Raw genomic sequence first — 18,616 nt, 5'->3', positions numbered from 1 at the left:
CACACACACACACACACACACACACACACACACACACACACACACACATCTAATCTCCATCCTGGTTGGTTCTGTCCCATTCCCCACCTCTCGAACCCACCTCCCTGCCCCACTTTCCAAAAACCAACCAAAGCAAATCAAAAAACACACAACCCAACAAGTTCTACTAAAGCCAAGTTTCCACTAGATGGAAAGGATGATTTCAAGTGAACGTGCATACAAAACTTTGCTTAGCTCACACTGGCCAGAGCCCTGTTTCCGACGACAGACACTGGAGAAGACTCATCACCTACACTCCATTTCCTTACCCACCATGGCCCCCAACAAAATAAACACAGGGACAACACGAGGGTTCAGAATAAGAGCTCCGAGCTGTAAGAGAAAAACTTGGAAAAGACAAGATAGGTTTATTTATACAAGGATTGCCACTCTGACCAGTTTTGCTCAGGTGGTTACTGGGTGAATGAATCCAGACATGCTGGATTGTTAACCTGGTTGATTTCACACTCCTCAATGGGGCACTGCAGGCCCTCCACAATCTGACACAATTTTGTCTTCCAGGACTTATTTTATGCTATTTCCTCTCTTATATTTTATGTTTTAGTCAAATTCGGCAGTGTGATGTAACGGAGATGGCACAGACTTGGAGTCAGGAAGAACAGAGTTGAAATCCTGCCTTAATCACTAGCTGTGTGATCCTGAATAAGTCACTTAACCAGCTTCTCTGTGCCTCGGTTTCCTCACCTATTAGTGTTGGAGTCAGTCTCTAGGTCCTTTAACACTCTAGATCTAGGATCCTATGACTCCCAGCCATTTCTGGAATTTGTCCTGTCCTATCTCATATCCCTGCACTATACATTCTCCCCATCTCCAGCTGCTGATATCTATTTTTCTTCAAGGCCTAACCTAGGGGATACCTCCTCTGTGAAGTCTGCCCTATCAGCTAAAATCAAAATCTTCCTTGTTTTCCTCCTTTCTTATAAAGCACTTTGGTACAAGGGGGCAGTGTGCTAGACATGGAATCAGGAAGATTGGAGTTCCAAAACCTGCCTCAGAAATTTAACAGCTGTGTGACCTTGGGCAAATTACTTAACCTCCCTGTGCCTCAGTTTCCTCATTTGTAAAAGAGGGATAATAATAGTACCTTCTTCACAGTGTTGTAAGGATTATGTATGTAAAGCAATTTGTAAACCTTAAAAAGTGATCATTATTATAATGCACCAATTTTGAGTTTAAAATCCTTGAGGGGGCTATGTTGCTTTTCATCTTTGTATGGTCAATATAGGGCACAGATCATACGTGTAGTAACCACTTGATAAATGTCATAGGATACATAGATACTTTCAATAATAAAACAGACTCTGGCATGCTGTATGGCCTTCTTGAACCATAGCCAAAAAGTACCTAAATGGGCATTGTCAGAAGGCAATATCTTATAAGAGATGAGGCCAGTGTTCCAACTAGGCCCCAGTGTGCTATTATTACACAAAGCCACCAGACGCTGCAGCGTTTTGTAGTGACTATTATAACAGCAGGAAGCGTAACATGCCCAATTCTGCTTTTATCATGTAAAAGCTTAAACTAGTAGATCATCTTTCTTCAGTGATTCTTAACCTTAACTACCCCTGACCAAACTGGACAAGTTGGGAAGCTCTCCAAAGAGCTGTGCCTAGCCACTCTCTAAGCAGCCCATTCCGTTTTTGGACAGCCACAACTGTGAAGTTTGCTTGACACAAACCCTCAGTGGGCCTCTTTGCAGCAACTCTTCCCTGCTCCTGCTTCTGAAATTTGGGGATTTTTAACAGAGCCTAGAACTGAGGACATACTTGACTAATTGCTTGTCAAGGGCCATTCCAGTCCCAAATTGTCATGTCACGGAAAATTTAAGGTGGGTTTTGAAGGGGGTTGAATAACCTCCGTTGCTCCATCTCATTCATCACAGGGCTGGACCAGATGGCCCCTGAGGTCTCTGGCAGGGATCTAGGCCTAGACCAAGGGTCATTAACATGGCAGCAGGGTTTTTTTAGATTGACAACCATATTTCAATGTAATAGGTTTCCTTTGCTAAATTTAATATATATATATATATATATATATATATATATAAATCCTTGTTGAACTGAACTGAATTTTACCCAAACACTAATAATGAAACTAAGAAAAAAAACAGGGACACATAAGGTGGTTTATACTCAGGCAATAAATGTGCCATTTCCCCCCTGCTCCTTGCTATTTTCAACTCTCAGCCTCCTCTTGCATTTTAATTAGAAAGGCAGATACTAAAGGCCTTTGTCTGGGTTTGCAGTGGGAATCTCAATAAATTATTAAAAGGAATGATAATACCTCCTGCCCTTCACCCAATGAGATGCTGAACCAATAATCAGTTAGTAAAATGATAAATAATTCTTTACTGCTAATGTATTAGATAGAAAACTAAACAAAAAAAGGTCAAAATATCTACATTTTTCTGAAAACAGGTCACTATCTTTCCACTTATTAAAAGAGATATTAATAAAATTATAAACCAAATCAATTTGTATCTCTTCCCAACTGCTGTTTGTGAAACACATACATCCACTCTCTTCAAAAGAAAAAATTCATATATTCCAAGCCCTGCCCCCCTCTTCATTTTATAGAGAAGGCCCAGTCCCTGAGGAGGAAGACACTTGTCCAAGGTCATGCTGTGTAGTGGGTCAAATTTCCAGGCTGCTTCCTAATTCAGTGGTCTACCTATCACAGTATGTTGCTTCTCGAAGTCAGGGAAGATACTTAGTGAGTAAGGGGACATTTTCCATCCCATTTTAGCATCAGGAGCTTGTAGCTACACCCTGCCTATATCTCATATCTTTAAGCAGCTAGAATATGGCTGCTAGGTTTGGGGATGGCGGGGAGAGGCTCTCCCTCCAGAAGCTGCTTGGCACCCAAGGAAAACAAGCAACCTTGAACAAATTTTAATCTGCTAGAGATCAACCAAGTAAATGGAAATACAATTATCACAGAATACCAGGGCTAGAAGAGACCTCCACAGCCATCTGAGGCAATCTTTCCAAGTAACTACCTAAGTGTAGTTATCTTCTGATCTCATAGGAAGACCTTCAGAGGCCTGACCCCACTACATCCCTACCCCCAGCCCAAAACAACCCTTTCCACTTTTGGACAGCCTTGGTAGGAAGTTTTCCCTGATACACAGCCTAATCTTCACTCTTTGCAGCTTCCCCTCCCTGCTCCTGATTCTTCTGATCCCTGGATCCAAGTAGTAAATCTATTCCCTCTTGTTGGTGATGGCCTTTAAAATTCTCCAAGACAGCTCTCATCACTTCTGCAAATTAAATCTTCCCAATTCCTTCACCTGATCCATATATAACATGGACTCAAGGCCTTCCACCATCCTCCATCCTCCATCCCAGACCCCATGGGGTTACGACCCACAGTTTAAGAAGTGCTGAAGGGGTCTCAAGCAGAAGCCCTGGTTTAAACAGTGCATGTTAGGCCCTATTGCTTGCCTTAAGGCTGCCTACCAACATTGACCAGGCAAAAGCAAAACTCCAAGGAAGAAACCCACTATTGGTAAAAGGTGTTTGCGCTTTTCCAATTTATGGTAAAAGGTTGAATGAGGGTGTCCTAGAGAAACCAGCTCATTAAGAAAGGCAGGAGGCAGGGTTCTTGCTTTGCTAGGCCTCCTGGATGGGGTTTTGCCCGGGCAAGATGGTATGGCTAGCTTCATCCTTACTAGGGTATCTTCTCATTGACCTAGAATAATCTCAGCTGACATTTCTTGAACATCCTGAGGTTTCCAAAACCTTGACATTTCAAGTGAGGCAGGGAGTGGTTCAACTGCCCTCATTTTAGAGGGGAAAAGAGAGGCTCGAAACAGTTAAGAGACTTTCCTAGGTCACACAACTAATAAAAAGCAGGATCCCAAGTCCAAGATTGGTATTCCCAGCCACCCCCACTTTCCCCACAGCTGTCTCTGTTAAACAAAGGCAGCCAGCATAATGGTCCTGTATTCCTCTAAATGCCAGCTGATCTCCGGACCACCATCTCTTATTTACTCGATGGAAAACCAAAAGTTGATCATATCTGATGGGCACTTGGGCCACATCATCAATATTTATTGCAATGAACAGTATAACAGAAGGCATGACAATGAAGCTTTAATCACAAGAACTCAGACATCAATACATGAAAATACTGTCAGGGAAACAAGTCCATCATATCATTTATACACAAGTACATATTTTATTCAAATGGTGCCCACGTTCATAATAGTTTAAGGCACTTGAACTTCTGATCAAAGCTTGGCTAAGATTGTAGAACCGTTCATCTCAGCATTGAATGTGGATGAGTTGCAGAACCCAAGCTCCTATCTAAGAGCCAGTGAAAACACAATTCCAATTTGCAGTTTTATAAATAGTACAGCTTTCATTAGAAATGTTCCCTTTGAAAATATTGCGTCTGTTTTCTCTAAAAATAGATTGAACTAATAATTGCTTAAGAAACCACTTTCTTTTGATTATGTGGCAAACATGCTTTTCAATTGGGACAGGGTCAATCCAGGTGCTAAAAGTGCTCATATTCTATACTCTGGTGTTTTTGACCAATATAAGCACACAGCATCAGTACAACTAATCCTCCCAATGACACTCCCACTGCTATGGGTACAGCGAAGCGGTCATCGTCTGCACGGCAATCTTCAGCTAGATGTGGAAAAAGGGCAAATTGGAGAGAAAAAAATAACTGAAAACCAAACGAAATGAAGACTGAATGAAAAGTTGTCAAATCACATCAGAATACTCAATTTCTTTGTAACTTTAATTTTTAAAATAGGCTTTATTGATGATGTGGTTTGTGGGATTTTTTTGTGCTTTTCCCCTCTTCTTTGAAACAACAGTTTAAATACTGGACCTTACTCTGCCCCCACTTTTTTTTGGTAAGCAACACAAACACAACCACTATGTTGGCCACTTGTCCAACATTTCATAGTCTTTGTTCCTCTCCCTGCCTTTCTCTTGAGAAGAGGGAATTGTTGTACCATCTCTTCTTGGGCTTGTTTTCTACATCAGCTATACCTCATTTACCTGACTTCATTATGGAATAAATTGTTTCTATAACTGAATTTTCCCAGATAACTAAGGGAAACATAGTCCTATAAGCAGCACATCTTTAAAAAAAATCATCTATATTGCATTGAAAACTTTCTACAACACATGCATACTCTTCCCTGCCTTATTAAAGGGAAAATTGATGGTAACTGAACTTTTTTGGGAGGTGATCTTTTATCGTGACCACCAAGTATCATCCTCAATTGTAACACAACAATGCCTGTAGGGAGCACTGAGATCTGCAGGCCTGTTTTGTCCCCATACTAAATGGAACCTGATTACCATACAGTGGGAATTCCTGCCTCCTTCTATAGTAGGTCGTCCATTTCCCCTGACTTCAGTTTGTTTCTAACAACCCTTTCACCCACTTCTAATCTGCTCTCATCTTGGAAACCAAATAACCAAGTTTGTTAGAACTATGAATTCTAGAGGCTTCTAGAGGCTAAGTGAAGGCATCATTTTCTTCATTTCTAGAAATCAAGTACATGACCTTGAAGACTGTCTTCCTTCTCATCTATGTTCAGATAAAGGAAGGGTGACAGATCAGTGAATTGCTGTTGAGCTCCGTATATTCTCCACTCCTTCCCTTACCCAAATTCACACTCAGCAGCTTTCCACCATCTACCTATACATTGTTCTCCTGTCATAAAGCACCAGACTTGAGTTGTGACACAATCTGAATTCTTTTGCTTTGTTGGCAAAATGAGGTGCCAAACTGGAGTCTGGCTCATACTGGTTTTCCTCCCAAAATAGATATTTTATTCATAATGACACCTAATTTAACAAATGTTACCAATGTAGTTTTCATCAAAAGCCATAAATGAGCAAAGTGGATCAAAAAGGCAATTCAGGTAACAAAGCATCAAGAAAGAACGTTATCGCCTACTTCAGATGTACTTCAAAATGTTCTCTACTAGAAGAAAAAAAACTAAGTTCAAGTAGCTCTTGACTTAGGGGAAAATACTTCATTAGAATCCACTATTTTATTGAATATAATTCAAATTTACTTTTGCAGTTCTATAAGCAATGGAAATGATTTTAACAAGATGGAAATCTAAATCAAAGTTAATTTCATTCTGAAAGTCTCTTGATGACCCTCCACCTGGTGAGGGCTTAACACCACCTAGTGCTGAAAAGACAAAAAAAAATTTATTTTCGGATTAATTTTAAAATCACAAAAGTGGCACAGATTTCTCTATTTCCAAAAAGCAAAATTACAGGGCAAAGGTGAATAGAATGTTATTAGAAAAGGCCCAACAGAATAAGTGGGCAAGGCAGAAGAGCTCTGCAGCTGAGATTTAAGGATAAGTTTTTACTAGATTCTTTAAATTATTACTCCTAAAATGCTAGACAACTAAAGAAAGCTTCAAATCAAGTTTCAACATGATTGCTGTGATGCAAACCTATACTTGGAGTATGCCTGTTACTCAACTAGAAGAAGGGACCATTCTGTTCTGAATTTGTTACAAAGCTTCAAATTCCCTCAAAGCAATTACATGCCCATCTCTGATACCAAGCTCTCCTTGAGAAACTAGCATTAAGAATTACACCTTGGCATGATAGCTTCAATTCACAACACTATCAGCCTGTTCTCAGGACATCTGTCCTATCACTTGAACCGGAAAAAAATAACCTGATACCAACTTAGCTCTATCCCGGTACCTAAGAAGAAAATTGCATTTTATTAATGAATGCAGACAATTCATTATAAAGAAAGCGAAGGGGCTGAAATGACCTTCTTGGATGAGGAGATGAAATATTGAAATAATCAATCTGTAAAACATATAAGATTGAAGATGCTGCCTTTTCCTATTGCACCATGCTAGAAAACAAAGGGTGAGTCACTATATAGCTTAGCCTAGAGTTCAGGATGCTCAAGTGTTCAGCTGGTTCATAGTTATTCAATTGTTCCAGTCACGTCTGACTCTTCATGAGCCCATTTGGGGTTTTCTTGCCAAAGATACTGGAGTGGTTTGCCATTTCCTTCTCCAGCTCATTTGACAGATGAGGAAACCAAGGCAGAGTTAAATGATCTGCCCAGGGTCACACAGCTAGTAAGTGTCTGAGGCCAGACTTGAACTCAGGAAGATGACATTCTCCACTGTGTTGCCTAGCTGCTCTGTGGGTGGTTCATACTTCAATGACAATTAAGCATACCACAAAGTGAAAGGAAAATCAAAGATTCAGAGTTGGAAGGGGAAGTAAAGAGATCATTTTATCTAGACCAGTCTCTCATTTTGCAGAAGGGGAAACTGAGGACCCAAGGGGGCAAGTGATTTATCCAAAGACAAACAGCTGGTTGGTACAGAATCAGGAGTCACAAATGATCAAGTCTTCATAAAAGGCTTGGTCATAGCAAAATGGAGAAAATGAAATCAAGTTATTGAGAAAATGTCTCCAGCGATCAAATGATCTATTGAGATAATAACTTTCTTATCTCAGAATTTGAGGGTTCCATTATTTAAAAAAAAAAACTGAGAAGTGAATTACAAGTGAACACAGAAATGAAGACTACTTAAGGAGAACATCCATGGTTCCGACCTACCCTGGGCTTCTGAACAAGCAGTTCTTCCTCGACATTAAAGACTCATAATCAACCTTAGAATTTGGAAGAGAGGCTAGGTAAACTCAGAAGAGCTACCTTTGGTTTAAGGTGTATACAAACTCTAGATACTGAAAGAGAAACACAGTTTGTGGTCTGTCCTGTTGTCAATCAGCACAATTAACCCTTGAAAGAGCCTTTGGCTTTTGATAAACCTAAGTGGTGGGACAGAGAATGCAGAACAGTACCAGCATCCCTTGGGTTTTGGAAAGGTTCACAAGATGATTGACTCAGAGATCTGGGATCACAGATTTAGAGCTGGAAGGAACCTCAGAAGTTATCTAGTCCAACTGAGGCCTGGCTAGAAAGTAGCACAGATAAGATTTGGCTCCTTTGACTCTAAATCAAGCAGTGCTATCCCCTCCAAACTTACAAAGGAAAAAAATTCAATGCCAGGAAGCCTGGTGACTCTCAGGGTTCCCCAGGCCCTAACCTCCCCCCTTTCCCCCCACATACACACCTTGCCACCAACAAATTCTCCCTGCTCTGTAATTCTACCCATTGGCATAAGGAACGCAGAAACTCCCTTCACCTGGAAACTCACCAATAACATGATGAAAGCATGAATGGGGAAGGGGGAGGGGAGGAAGGAAGTGGGAGCCAGAGAGAAAATAATTCGATCTCACTTCCACCAACAGAGTGTCCAAGTTTCTCCTTTAGAAAGAAAATTACACAGTGTGAGAAATCTTGGCTTGAACAATTTAAACAAAATGTGACCAAGTTTCCTTAAGAAAGAAAAAAAAGCTTTATTTTGCAAAGTAATATGTGGGTTAAACTGACAGTGGTTCAAACAATTTTAAGCAGAAACACATGAGCAAATTTTTACCTAGGCCAGTTTTTCCTCTTGTAAACTCTCTTTTAACTACTGCTAAGGTACCATGAAGGTATTCACTAGCCTCACATTTGGCATTCAGCTCAAACTTGTGGTGTGAATGACTTACACACAAGGTGCAAAGGACATACAGCTACACAAAATAAGAGCTGAAACAGCTATGTAGAAGCTGATCCTCGTAAAAGAAGGGCGTCAATGAAATTGCGAGTCAGCCCTTCTACAAAACAGTGGCAATTAGAGGTATTTTGAAAATACAAGGCATGTACATAATCTGGAGATCGAAATCTCTGGTCAACTGCGTTGAATCCCATGCCTCACTCCTAGGTTTCCAATTTATGAGAGCTTCAATTTAGAATTGAAGGCCCAAAGCCTTTCATGCACTATCTTGCCTTATTGTGCCACCAATATTAAAAACCGAGTTTAAGAACTCTCGACAGACTTTCCAGATTTCTTTTCACACTCGACAAATGACGAAAGTAGTAATCTTTGCTACCAATTTATAATTCATCTTTAGAAAGCATTTGAACGCCATGGTGCTACAGGCTCTGTACAGCCCTCAACTAAGTACCAAGCCAGCTGAGTAAAAGTGCCAGCTAACCAAAGGCCAAGGGCAGGTGAAAAGATAGCCATCACTGCAACAGGCTTGTTAGAGCTAGACCGAGCATGCATGGGCTACTATTGTGTAGGTATCTGGGGAAATCTCTCAGTCTCAATTTCTTTCTCACTCTGTCTCCCAATCCTCCTCTCTCAATCTGTTTCTCAATCTCAAACCCAAATCTCTCAGTGTCTCCTTACTCCCTCTCCATAGACAGAAGATCCCAAAAGTTGGTGCTGTTTTTAGCTACTTAAAACTGCACAGACTTTTGGGACACCCTGTGTATATATAGTGCAGTCAAGATTTGTGGCATGTAAGTGCCCACCCATATCATTTACAATGAGTGGATTGCAAAAGATCAAAATCAAAACCTCCATCATAATAGTAGTTTATCAGCATCATTAGAATGTTTCCCTCCCTCTCCCCCCCCCAAAAAAAACAAGGAAAAAGTATACTCTGTTTTGACCACCAACTTACGTGCCCTCTTCCACCCACCAAGCCCCAATGTTTTTCTCTACCCCAAAGCATTTGTTCCACCCAAATCATTCTTCATAAACATTAGGTGCTGCCCATGAAAGGATAATGGGCATATCTACCACAAGGCACACAAGGGAGCACAAGATAGACCAACGGACCCTGCCATCAGAAACAACCACAATGCAAGTTCTAATTAGCACAGAACCATTTCAATGGGAGAAAGGAGGAGCAGTAAAAAAAAAGTCAGATAGCAATTCATGCTGGCTTAGAAACAGAGATGAGAACATCTTTTGGGATAACCATTGCTGCAAAAAGACAGTGACTTTCGGGCCTTGCACAGGACACTATACAGACAAAAGGGAAGTGCACTTCACCATCTAGATGTCAAGTTAATTAATCAACTGGGCATTCCATTTTTCAACCCAATACCAGCAAGGATGTTATAACAGCCAAAAAGAAACTTCTGCTAGTTTCATGATTGCAGATACAAGAAGTCAGTCTACAGAGAGTACACGAATGAGTACCATGACAAACAGCTTGTGAGCTAAAGGACTTAGAAATGGGACTGAAAGAACTCAGCTGGGATTCTGTGCTTTCAACATTATCCAGTCGTTTGTTTATTTAAAACCAGAAAGAAGCCACAGCAATAAAGGGAGAACTGGAAGGGGAGGGAGGGGAAGTGGGAAGAAGAGAAAAAGGAAATCTTTCTGTAACTCTGGGTTTTACAGCTACAGCAAACAAACACATTTAAAATGCTTTGAAGGGAGCATCCAGTACCAAGAATGAGATATTGCTTGGCACTGGCCAAATCCATTCACAAGTATTTCCAAGATCGAGATGTACAGAATTAGTAAATGTTGGGTTAAGTTCATCTTCCAAACAGGACATCGTAAAAACACAGAAGAAGCAAGTACAAATTTCTGTAGAAAGGGGAAGGGGAGAGGGGAAAAAATGCCCCAGCTTGCCAAATGCAGGTAATTCCTTTGATTATTAAACATTTTCCATATCTTTAGTCATTGGAGTATAAAACTCAAATGCTGAAATAGGAAAAGGAGCACAAAAATGGGATCTTTAATCCATTTGCTTATAAACGTCTGTCTCTCTTTCTCTTTTTTTGGGCGGGAAAGGGGTTGAAGAATGGAGACCCAATGAGTTGACTTCTTCTTAGCTGGGGAAGTAAAGCCACATGACCATGCATTTTATTTTGTTGTTTTTTATTATTGTTGTTTCGTGTTTCTTTTTCAGTTCCCATACCCCCATAGCCCTTGGGTTCTAAGTCACAGCTAAGGGTATTTTGATCGAATGGTGTTTAATTTTGGAACTTGCACTTGCTTCATCATACTGTAAACAGTGATTCCATTTACAAGGTCTGATATCCAACATAGCTCTTCCTTCTGCCAATTATGTAAGCAACCACTATAATGAGAATCAAGCCTGCAAGCCCGGAACCAACTATAACTGGAATTAGAATGCTGCCATCATCCAATGAACACTCCTGGGCTGTAGATAGAAAAAGTGTGTGATAAACAGTAAATACAAGGAAAATCCTTGATCTGGCTGTATACTTATACTGAGCTTAAAAAAAATTTTTTTGCTTAGTTTTCAAAAGGCAAGTTGTTTTAAGCAACCAACTTTTGGAACCAGATCAAAGCCCCAGAGAATTGGAGATGACCCCAAGCAGGGAGTTGGTAAACACAGGCCCAAGACCCACCCCTCAAAGCTGTCTGCTCCTGTTTAAAGAGCTGGTGCTTTATAGGAAATGAATGGGGACCAGAGAACCAGAAAGGAAGCTTGATGGGAGGGTGAATGTCCTTGGGGTTGGGTGACTTGGGGACTCCAGAAGAGGTGAAGAAAGTGGGACTCCCAACCACCTCACAGATGGAGCCACATCCCTCAGCTGTTTACTTGGGATCGGGCTGGAAATTGCCAGAAATGCTGGACCAGAGCAGCTTAGGCGGCCAGGTCTCATCTTCCCCACAGAAACAAACAACTGAGGGATAGACCACAAATACCCAGGAGTCCAAAAGATGGGCTGTTTCTTCCTACTCCCGGAGTCACAGAGAAAAGTTCTGGCTCTAGAGGCTCCTAGATCAAGAGCTAGATAGGACTTAGGAAGCCATTTAGTTCAATCCTCTCATGTTACAGATGAAGAAAGTGAGGTTCATAGAAAAGAAGTGACTTGCCCAAGGTCACAACATAGGATCACAAAAATATAGTGGGAAGGGACCTCAGAGGGCAGCTAGTTCAACTCACTCATTTTGTGGAGGGGGAAACTAAGGCCCAAGGGAAGAGAGGTGATTTGCTGAAGATGGCACAGGCAATAAGGAATAGATCTGGGGTTCACACTCAGATCTTTTCCCTCCAAATCTAGCACTGTGTTCTACCATATATCGCACTGCTCCTTCTGTGACCAATGCACGTTCCCCCGTTTCCACCCCAATTCCTCCATCTTACCCTACTTTGTCAAGCATACCTGATGTGATTTTAGGCACCTGTGGACAAGAGCCTATATTCATGAATATATTAATATGTCATGTTATCAAAGTTTACCAGGTTGTATATTCTGGATGGGTATTGTTAAACCTTTGAACATGTAAGACCAGAGTTCCAAATGAGAAGAAAACATAGCTCATTTCTATTACAAATAACTGAAGAATAAACACATTTAAACAGGCTCTTAAACTCTCAATGGAAATCTGAGACCAAAAGCAAAGTTACTGGAGGTCAGAAAAAGATATCCAAAATAAAGTTCTCAAAGAATCTAAATCACTGAAGGATTGACAAGGGGAAAAAATTACTTTCAGAAGTAAACATTTGGGTTGCAGTGATGTGAAAAGCTTAATTTTCACAGAATGAAATCAAATTTAAAATTCAGCCCCATTACAAAATCAGTGAGATGCTTCATAGCATCTCAATGCAAAGCATGGCTAGCTTTATTTACAATATACTCTAAGGCTTATGGGTTTATTTAACTATGAGGATTCTGTATGCAGAAGATGGGAAAACTGATATGGTCTATTTATCCTTGGTTGCAAAACAAAATTAAATAGAAAGGGCATTTTAGTGAAAGAAACATGTATATGACTTAGAATTTGCAACAGTGAATAATCCTGCAATGCTATTTATGTTACTTTTTTTAAACCTCTAAAAAGCCAGCATTGCTTTTAGGATCAGTGTATGTAAGACTGTGCTGTTTCCCACTGGGGACATTTCCCAAAGCCCACCTGTGCACAGGCACAAATCATTTCAAACCCTGAACTTTGTTGAATTGGTCAAGATGATGCAAATTTACCATATTTTTCAAAGACCTACAGTTAACTGGCCACTTGATGTTTGAAAAATAAAACCAGAAACTGGATTTCTTAACAGTACAGATAATATAGGGAATGAAGGGAGATTTAAGCTAGTACTCTCTGCTGGCCTTAGTTATCATGTACTAAAGCTTGTCCTCAAAAAAGGGTAGGGGGTGGTCTAGCCCAGGGGTCAGCAAACCATGAACTATGGCCAAATCTGACCTATTGTCTGTTCAGTTTTTACATTTTAAAATATTATTTTAAAATGTAAAAACCATTCTTCGTTCACAGGCCATACAAAAACAGACCCGTGTAGTTTGCCAACCTGTGGTCTAGTCCATTAGCTAAGTTTTGCTAAAGCTGCTCTCATTTTTTTTCATACATTTTCATCTTTGTGTCTGGTTTTTCTTCACAGTTGAAGCAACTGAGTCTGAGCAAAGTTGAGTACGAATTTCAGACCCATCTGCAGTTTGGCCTAGTCCTGAAACCCAGAAAAGTGCATCCTTTCTCTATTGGGCTGTTGGGTTCGTGGCTTCTGTGATAATGTGTCTACTGAACAAAGTTTTAATAAAATCTGGTTTATTCTTACCTGTAGAATACTTTCCTTCCACCACATTGAAAGGCTGCACCCTTAGATCAAAAGTATTTATCTGAAAGGCGTCAGAAATTGTGATAACATCTTCTTTGTTGCACATGTAAGAGCTCCCTATCGGGGCATCCCAATAGTTAAGGCTGTTATTCTCAACAACGAAATCTTTAAAGAAAGATAAAGATTGGTTATTTCTTGAAATATCACCTTAGAGATTATGGATGGTCTTAAGATTCTCAGTGAAATGTGCTTAGCTTGGGAACTCACAGAACTGCTTTTCATAATTTACTATTTGTAATAGCTATTGGGTTTACTAAATGTCTTTAATATTCTCCTTAGAATCATAGTCTTGAGCTAGAAGGGACCTTGAAGGCCATTTTTTCCAACCCCTTCATTTTACAGAGGAGGAAACTAAGGCCCAGGGAAGGAAAGGGACTTGCTCAAGAGCACATAAAACAAGAGAGTTAGAGATGGAACGCGGAGCCTCATATATCATCTAGTCCAACCCTCTAATTTTACGGAAGAGGAAACTGAGGCCTAGGGTAGGGAAGGGATTTGCCCAAGATCAGACATGGAATCACAGAGCTGGAGGTGGAAGCAATTTCAGGGACTGTCTAGTTCAAACCCCTCATTTTACTGAAGGGGAAACTTAGGCCCAGAAAAGTGAAATGCCTTGCCTAAGGCAGGTCCTCTGACTCAAAGTCTGATGACCTTGTCACTCCACTACTCTTAGCTTTTAGCCAAATATGTCTGATCATTTCGAGCCATATTATGAGATAATATTTGTAAAAAGCACTTAGCACATTGCCTGACACATAGTAGGTACCAAAGAAATGCTTACTCCCTTCCTCTTCCCCTTCCCTACTTTGAAAGGACTAAATACTCTGCTTATCTCAGAGTTCCATCCATAAACTTTAAACAAGATTCCAAATTTTAGATGTGACTTCATTTCCAACAATAAACTAGCATTTGGTCTCAAGGAAAACATTAGAGGAACTCAAGATAGTTAAGTATTTGCTAAATATAGTTAATCCAAGGTCAAGTGCCAGGTTTCTAGTAACCCTCGGTCATCCTCTTCCCCTGTCCCCCCTCCCCTCCTCAGGTCGGGAGGACCCGGCTTGGCTTACCAGAACTGTTTACAAAAGTCAGGCTGACATTCACCCCTTTCAGATAGAACCGGTTGCCATTTTTCTGTTTGAAGAAAGCTTTCAGTTAAACAACACATCGGATCATCTCACAACTGTCTACAGAGAACATTAAACATCCAGAGGAAAAAAGACAGGCCAAGGCCCAAGATAACAGAGCAGATGAAAGCCAGGCACAGATCAATATCACTGAAGAAAAACAAAAACTGGATATGGGTGGAAACGTGTGGTGAGGGGGACAACTGCTGCCATGCAATAAGGCAACATGAGATCCTGAATCCATGGAAGCAACTGGATTTAGGGATGGGGAGTATGCTGTGGGTCTGGGATTTTGTTGGCCTGGGAAACTTCCAGCTGAAGACACACCTTCTACCAGTGTAGGTGGGAACCTTCTCTGCAATTTCTAGTCTTGCAGAGTTAACCTAGGGCATTGAGGAGGTTAGGTAACTTGCCCAGGGTCACACAACTACTGTGTTATCAGAGGCAAGACTTGAACCTAGATCTTTTGGGCTCTCTATCTACTATACTAGGAGACCTCAAAAGAAACACCAAAGCCTTTTCATCAATGTTTTCCTTCTTCTTCCTCACCACAGTTTCAATCACATGGTCCTTGGCCACTCAGGGTTCCCCAGATAATTCTAATTAGCATTATGGGGTAAATAAGTAGGATTAAAAAACCCAACTACAACAACAACAAGGAACAGCATTCTTTCCTTTATGGAGCTAAATGAGTCAAGCCTGAAGGTGGTATAGACCACAATTCGGTCTTGCGGTACCAATAGAACAGTAGGGTTTTTATTCAAAGGGCTTCATTTAATAGTTACCTTTAAGCATCAAACTATTTGGGAGTTTTTTTTAAAACTTTTTTTATACCAAAATGTTTTTAAACTTAATTTTCCTAGGACAGACAGTTTTGATTGCTGTAGGAAGACATACGTACTTTAAATATGATAACGTTGGACAAATCAAGCAAAAATTCACTCAAAAAAATCTTCACAATAAAGCCCTATGCTGTCCTGTTATCAGACTCAAAGAATACACTTTCACATCTGGCCCATCAGAGCTTAGTTCTATGTGTGTCTAAAAAAAAGCAAAACTAAACATCACAGGAAAACAATATTTAAAGGGAAGCCTAAAAATATGTGATCTACTTTCTATCCTAGTATACATGAAAATGAATCTAGAGCTAGCCTATATAACTTAAATTAGTCAATATGGCCAGGGCCGCCCATGATAAGTTTAATAAGTAATTTCGAATACAATTAATATAGTCAAAGATAGGCCAAATAACTGGGACAAATTTCAGTAAAGGGAGAAAAGGTATATTCCTATCCAACTGATTCCTATCTAACTTAATAGTTAATCCATGATGGGTTCTCAGACTAGTTTATAAATGACCATCATTCTATTGGGGGGGAGGGGAAGGCTACAGATTAAAGCAAAACCCAACAAAGGTGCTCCAATAAGAACCAATTTGGGGGTGGGGAGGGCTTGGTCAGGATCTGTGACAGCTTCTGGAACTCCTTGTGTGTGCTTTGGCAAGTCTTAGAGAGTTGCCTAGGTCAGTGAGAGGTTAAGGGACTTGCCCACAGTCGTGCTGGTATGTGTCAGAGACAGAACTAGAAGATACTTCTTCCTGACTCCAAGACCAGCACTATGCTAGGTTAGCTCTACAAAAGTGGAAATAGTGGTCTTAAAAATAACCCCTAGGGGTGGCTAGGTGGTGCAGTGAATAGAGCACCGGCCCTGGAGTCAGGAGGACCTGAGTTCAAATCCGGCCTCACACACACAACACAAAAACTAGCCATGTGACCTTGGGCAAGTCACTTAACCCCAATTGCCCTCCAAAAACACAAAAAACAAAAGAAAGAAAAATAACCCCTAATTTGAAAACTGTTCTTCTATATGAATGGTTTTCAAATCCAGAAAGGTACAAGATTCCCAAAGACTACTGATTCCCATTTGCCACAAGACTGCCAAAATTCATGGGAATTCTAGACCTTAAAGGCCATCAAGTCCAACCCCCTCATTTTCCAGATAAGGACACCGAGGCACAGAGAGGCTAAGTCACCTAAATCGGCACTAAGACTTCAAGAATACCCTGCAGATACAGTTAACACCCAAGCAAAAGTAAAGAGCAGGGTGGCCAGCCTACAGCCTTCCGAACTGTGTGTGTGGCCTGTGAAGTTAGCGCAGAAGGAGTCAGTGTATAGCCACTATGGGCAGTATTGAAGCTAGTGAGAGTGTTCTTTGAAAGGCCTAAAGAACCTCGAGAGCCATAATGGGGTTCTAATTAGCAATAGTAAAAGCGCATTTGCTTAACAAAAGCTTTGGGAAAAAAGCCATCTGGAGTATTTTGGGGGTTCCTGGCTCTTCCCCTTTACCAAGGTGTACCTTAAACATGAAGCCTACCATAAATATTCATGCAAGAGACCAGCTCAGAGTCTCCTTAAAAGATCCCCACAGGCCATGTTTTGAGGAGGAGCTGGAATAGAAGGGTCCCCTTAAAGGCCTCCTCTTCTGATGCCTCCTTGTCATTATATGTGGGACATCCTGGGTTCTTGATGCCTGTGCCAGTGGGATACAAGCTCTGGAGGATGTCATACTAAGCTAGACAGACTCGTGACGAGGCTATCTGCCTGTTATTCCACAGTGGCTGCAAGGGGACAAATCCTTTGGCCACAGCAGTTCTCAAAGATGATCTACTAAGATGCAATCTGTATCAGCGGAGGGGAAACCCACACTGACAGACAGAGATCCTTGCACACACAGCATTGGGACTCTCAGATAAAGGTCAAAGCCAGAACACTGAAAGGGAAAGCTGATATTTGGTCTGACCTAAGTCTCCAGGAGAAATGAATTACATTTTGATAGAACATAAGTTCCTTGAGGGCAGGGGTTGTTTTGTTTCTATTCCCAGCACCAAGTACAATGTCTAGCACGTAGTAAGTACTAACTACAAGTTTGCTGATGCTCTTCTCCACCCCCCCCCCCCAAGGAAAACATAAACTTCCTGAGGGCAGGTAGTCTTTTGGTTTTAGCTCTGTATCCGCAGAAGCTAACAAAAGTGTCCAGCACATAGTAGGCACTTAATACACACTGATCAAACAAAATTGTTACTTACCATAGCAAAGAAAAATTCAAGATACTCGTTGCTGTTATTTAACCAAAGAGTGGCTGATTCCTTAAAACACTCACCGCCATGAGCCGTAGTATTGGGGTTAATGTTCAGAAGCGAAGTAACCTTTAGGGAAAGGAAGAAGATCTTTGAGGGGCAAACAGAATAACATTTGCCTCGATTCTGCCTTTCTTTAAAAACTGAATCATTATATTTTAAAATATTTGCTTTCCTTTGTAATCCTAAAGTATTTTACTTTATTCATTGAAAAAGAAAGTATTTTACTTTATTCATTGAAAACTTTATTCTGAGAAGAGGTTCACAGGCCTCACTAGACTACCCACAGAGTCCAGGCCAGAAAGACCCCAAACAAATGAATCAGAACCCCTATTCTAATTAAACCTAGATTTTTTAATTTTTTTTTGCTTTTTGGAGGGGGGAAGGCAGGGCAATTGGGGTTAAGTGACTTGCCCAAGGTCACACGGCTAGTGTTAAGTGTCTGAGGCCGGATTTGAACTCAGGTCCTTCTGACTCTAGGGCTGGTGCTTTATTCATGGCTCCACCTAGCTGCCCCAAACCTAGTTTTTTTTAAGGCTGTTCTAGGCCTATGAACCACAATTCAGAAATCTACTTTTACATCACAGCAAAAGAAGAAAGTGTTTCCCAGTAAAAAAAAAAGTTTCTTCAATTAAAAAGCTAAGGGAGTATGGCCCTTTTTTTCTGGAGTACAAGAGCTCCATCCATCTGGCTTGCTTTCCACACAGGGCTCTGGGAATAAGATTCATTAGCCAGTAGACCTGAAACACTGGACACTGATGCATTGTAGCAGAGTTCACCAATCTATGCCTGATGTCAACCTCCCC

General features: G+C 40.8%; 1 protein-coding gene across 2 annotated transcripts in view; it reads right to left on the bottom strand.

Annotated features, from left to right (window-relative positions):
• Positions 1-4,137: 4,137 nt before the first annotated feature.
• LAMP2 (lysosomal associated membrane protein 2) overlaps positions 4,138-18,616 on the bottom strand; it is a 26,071-nt gene continuing 11,592 nt past the window's right edge. The window contains exons 6-9 of one of the 2 annotated variants that reach the window (XM_069102160.1): positions 17,760-17,879; positions 14,618-14,681; positions 13,491-13,655; positions 4,138-4,697 (exon numbers count right to left, since the gene is read on the bottom strand). In XM_069102160.1, the coding sequence (XP_068958261.1) occupies positions 4,561-4,697; positions 13,491-13,655; positions 14,618-14,681; positions 17,760-17,879 (486 nt within the window). In that variant the 3' untranslated portion in view covers positions 4,138-4,560. Of the gene's footprint in view, positions 4,698-10,711; positions 11,109-13,490; positions 13,656-14,617; positions 14,682-17,759; positions 17,880-18,616 lie in introns of those variants that run through there. The other variant, XM_069102159.1, reaches the window with a different exon arrangement.

This window comes from Petaurus breviceps, unplaced genomic scaffold (assembly GCF_028583685.1).
Source record: "Petaurus breviceps papuanus isolate PSGF00001 unplaced genomic scaffold, PetGlider_PUasm1.0 532, whole genome shotgun sequence".
Taxonomy (NCBI): domain Eukaryota; kingdom Metazoa; phylum Chordata; class Mammalia; order Diprotodontia; family Petauridae; genus Petaurus; species Petaurus breviceps.
The sequence above is the reverse complement of the archived record's forward strand: the minus strand, read 5'-3'. Positions and strand labels throughout refer to the sequence as shown.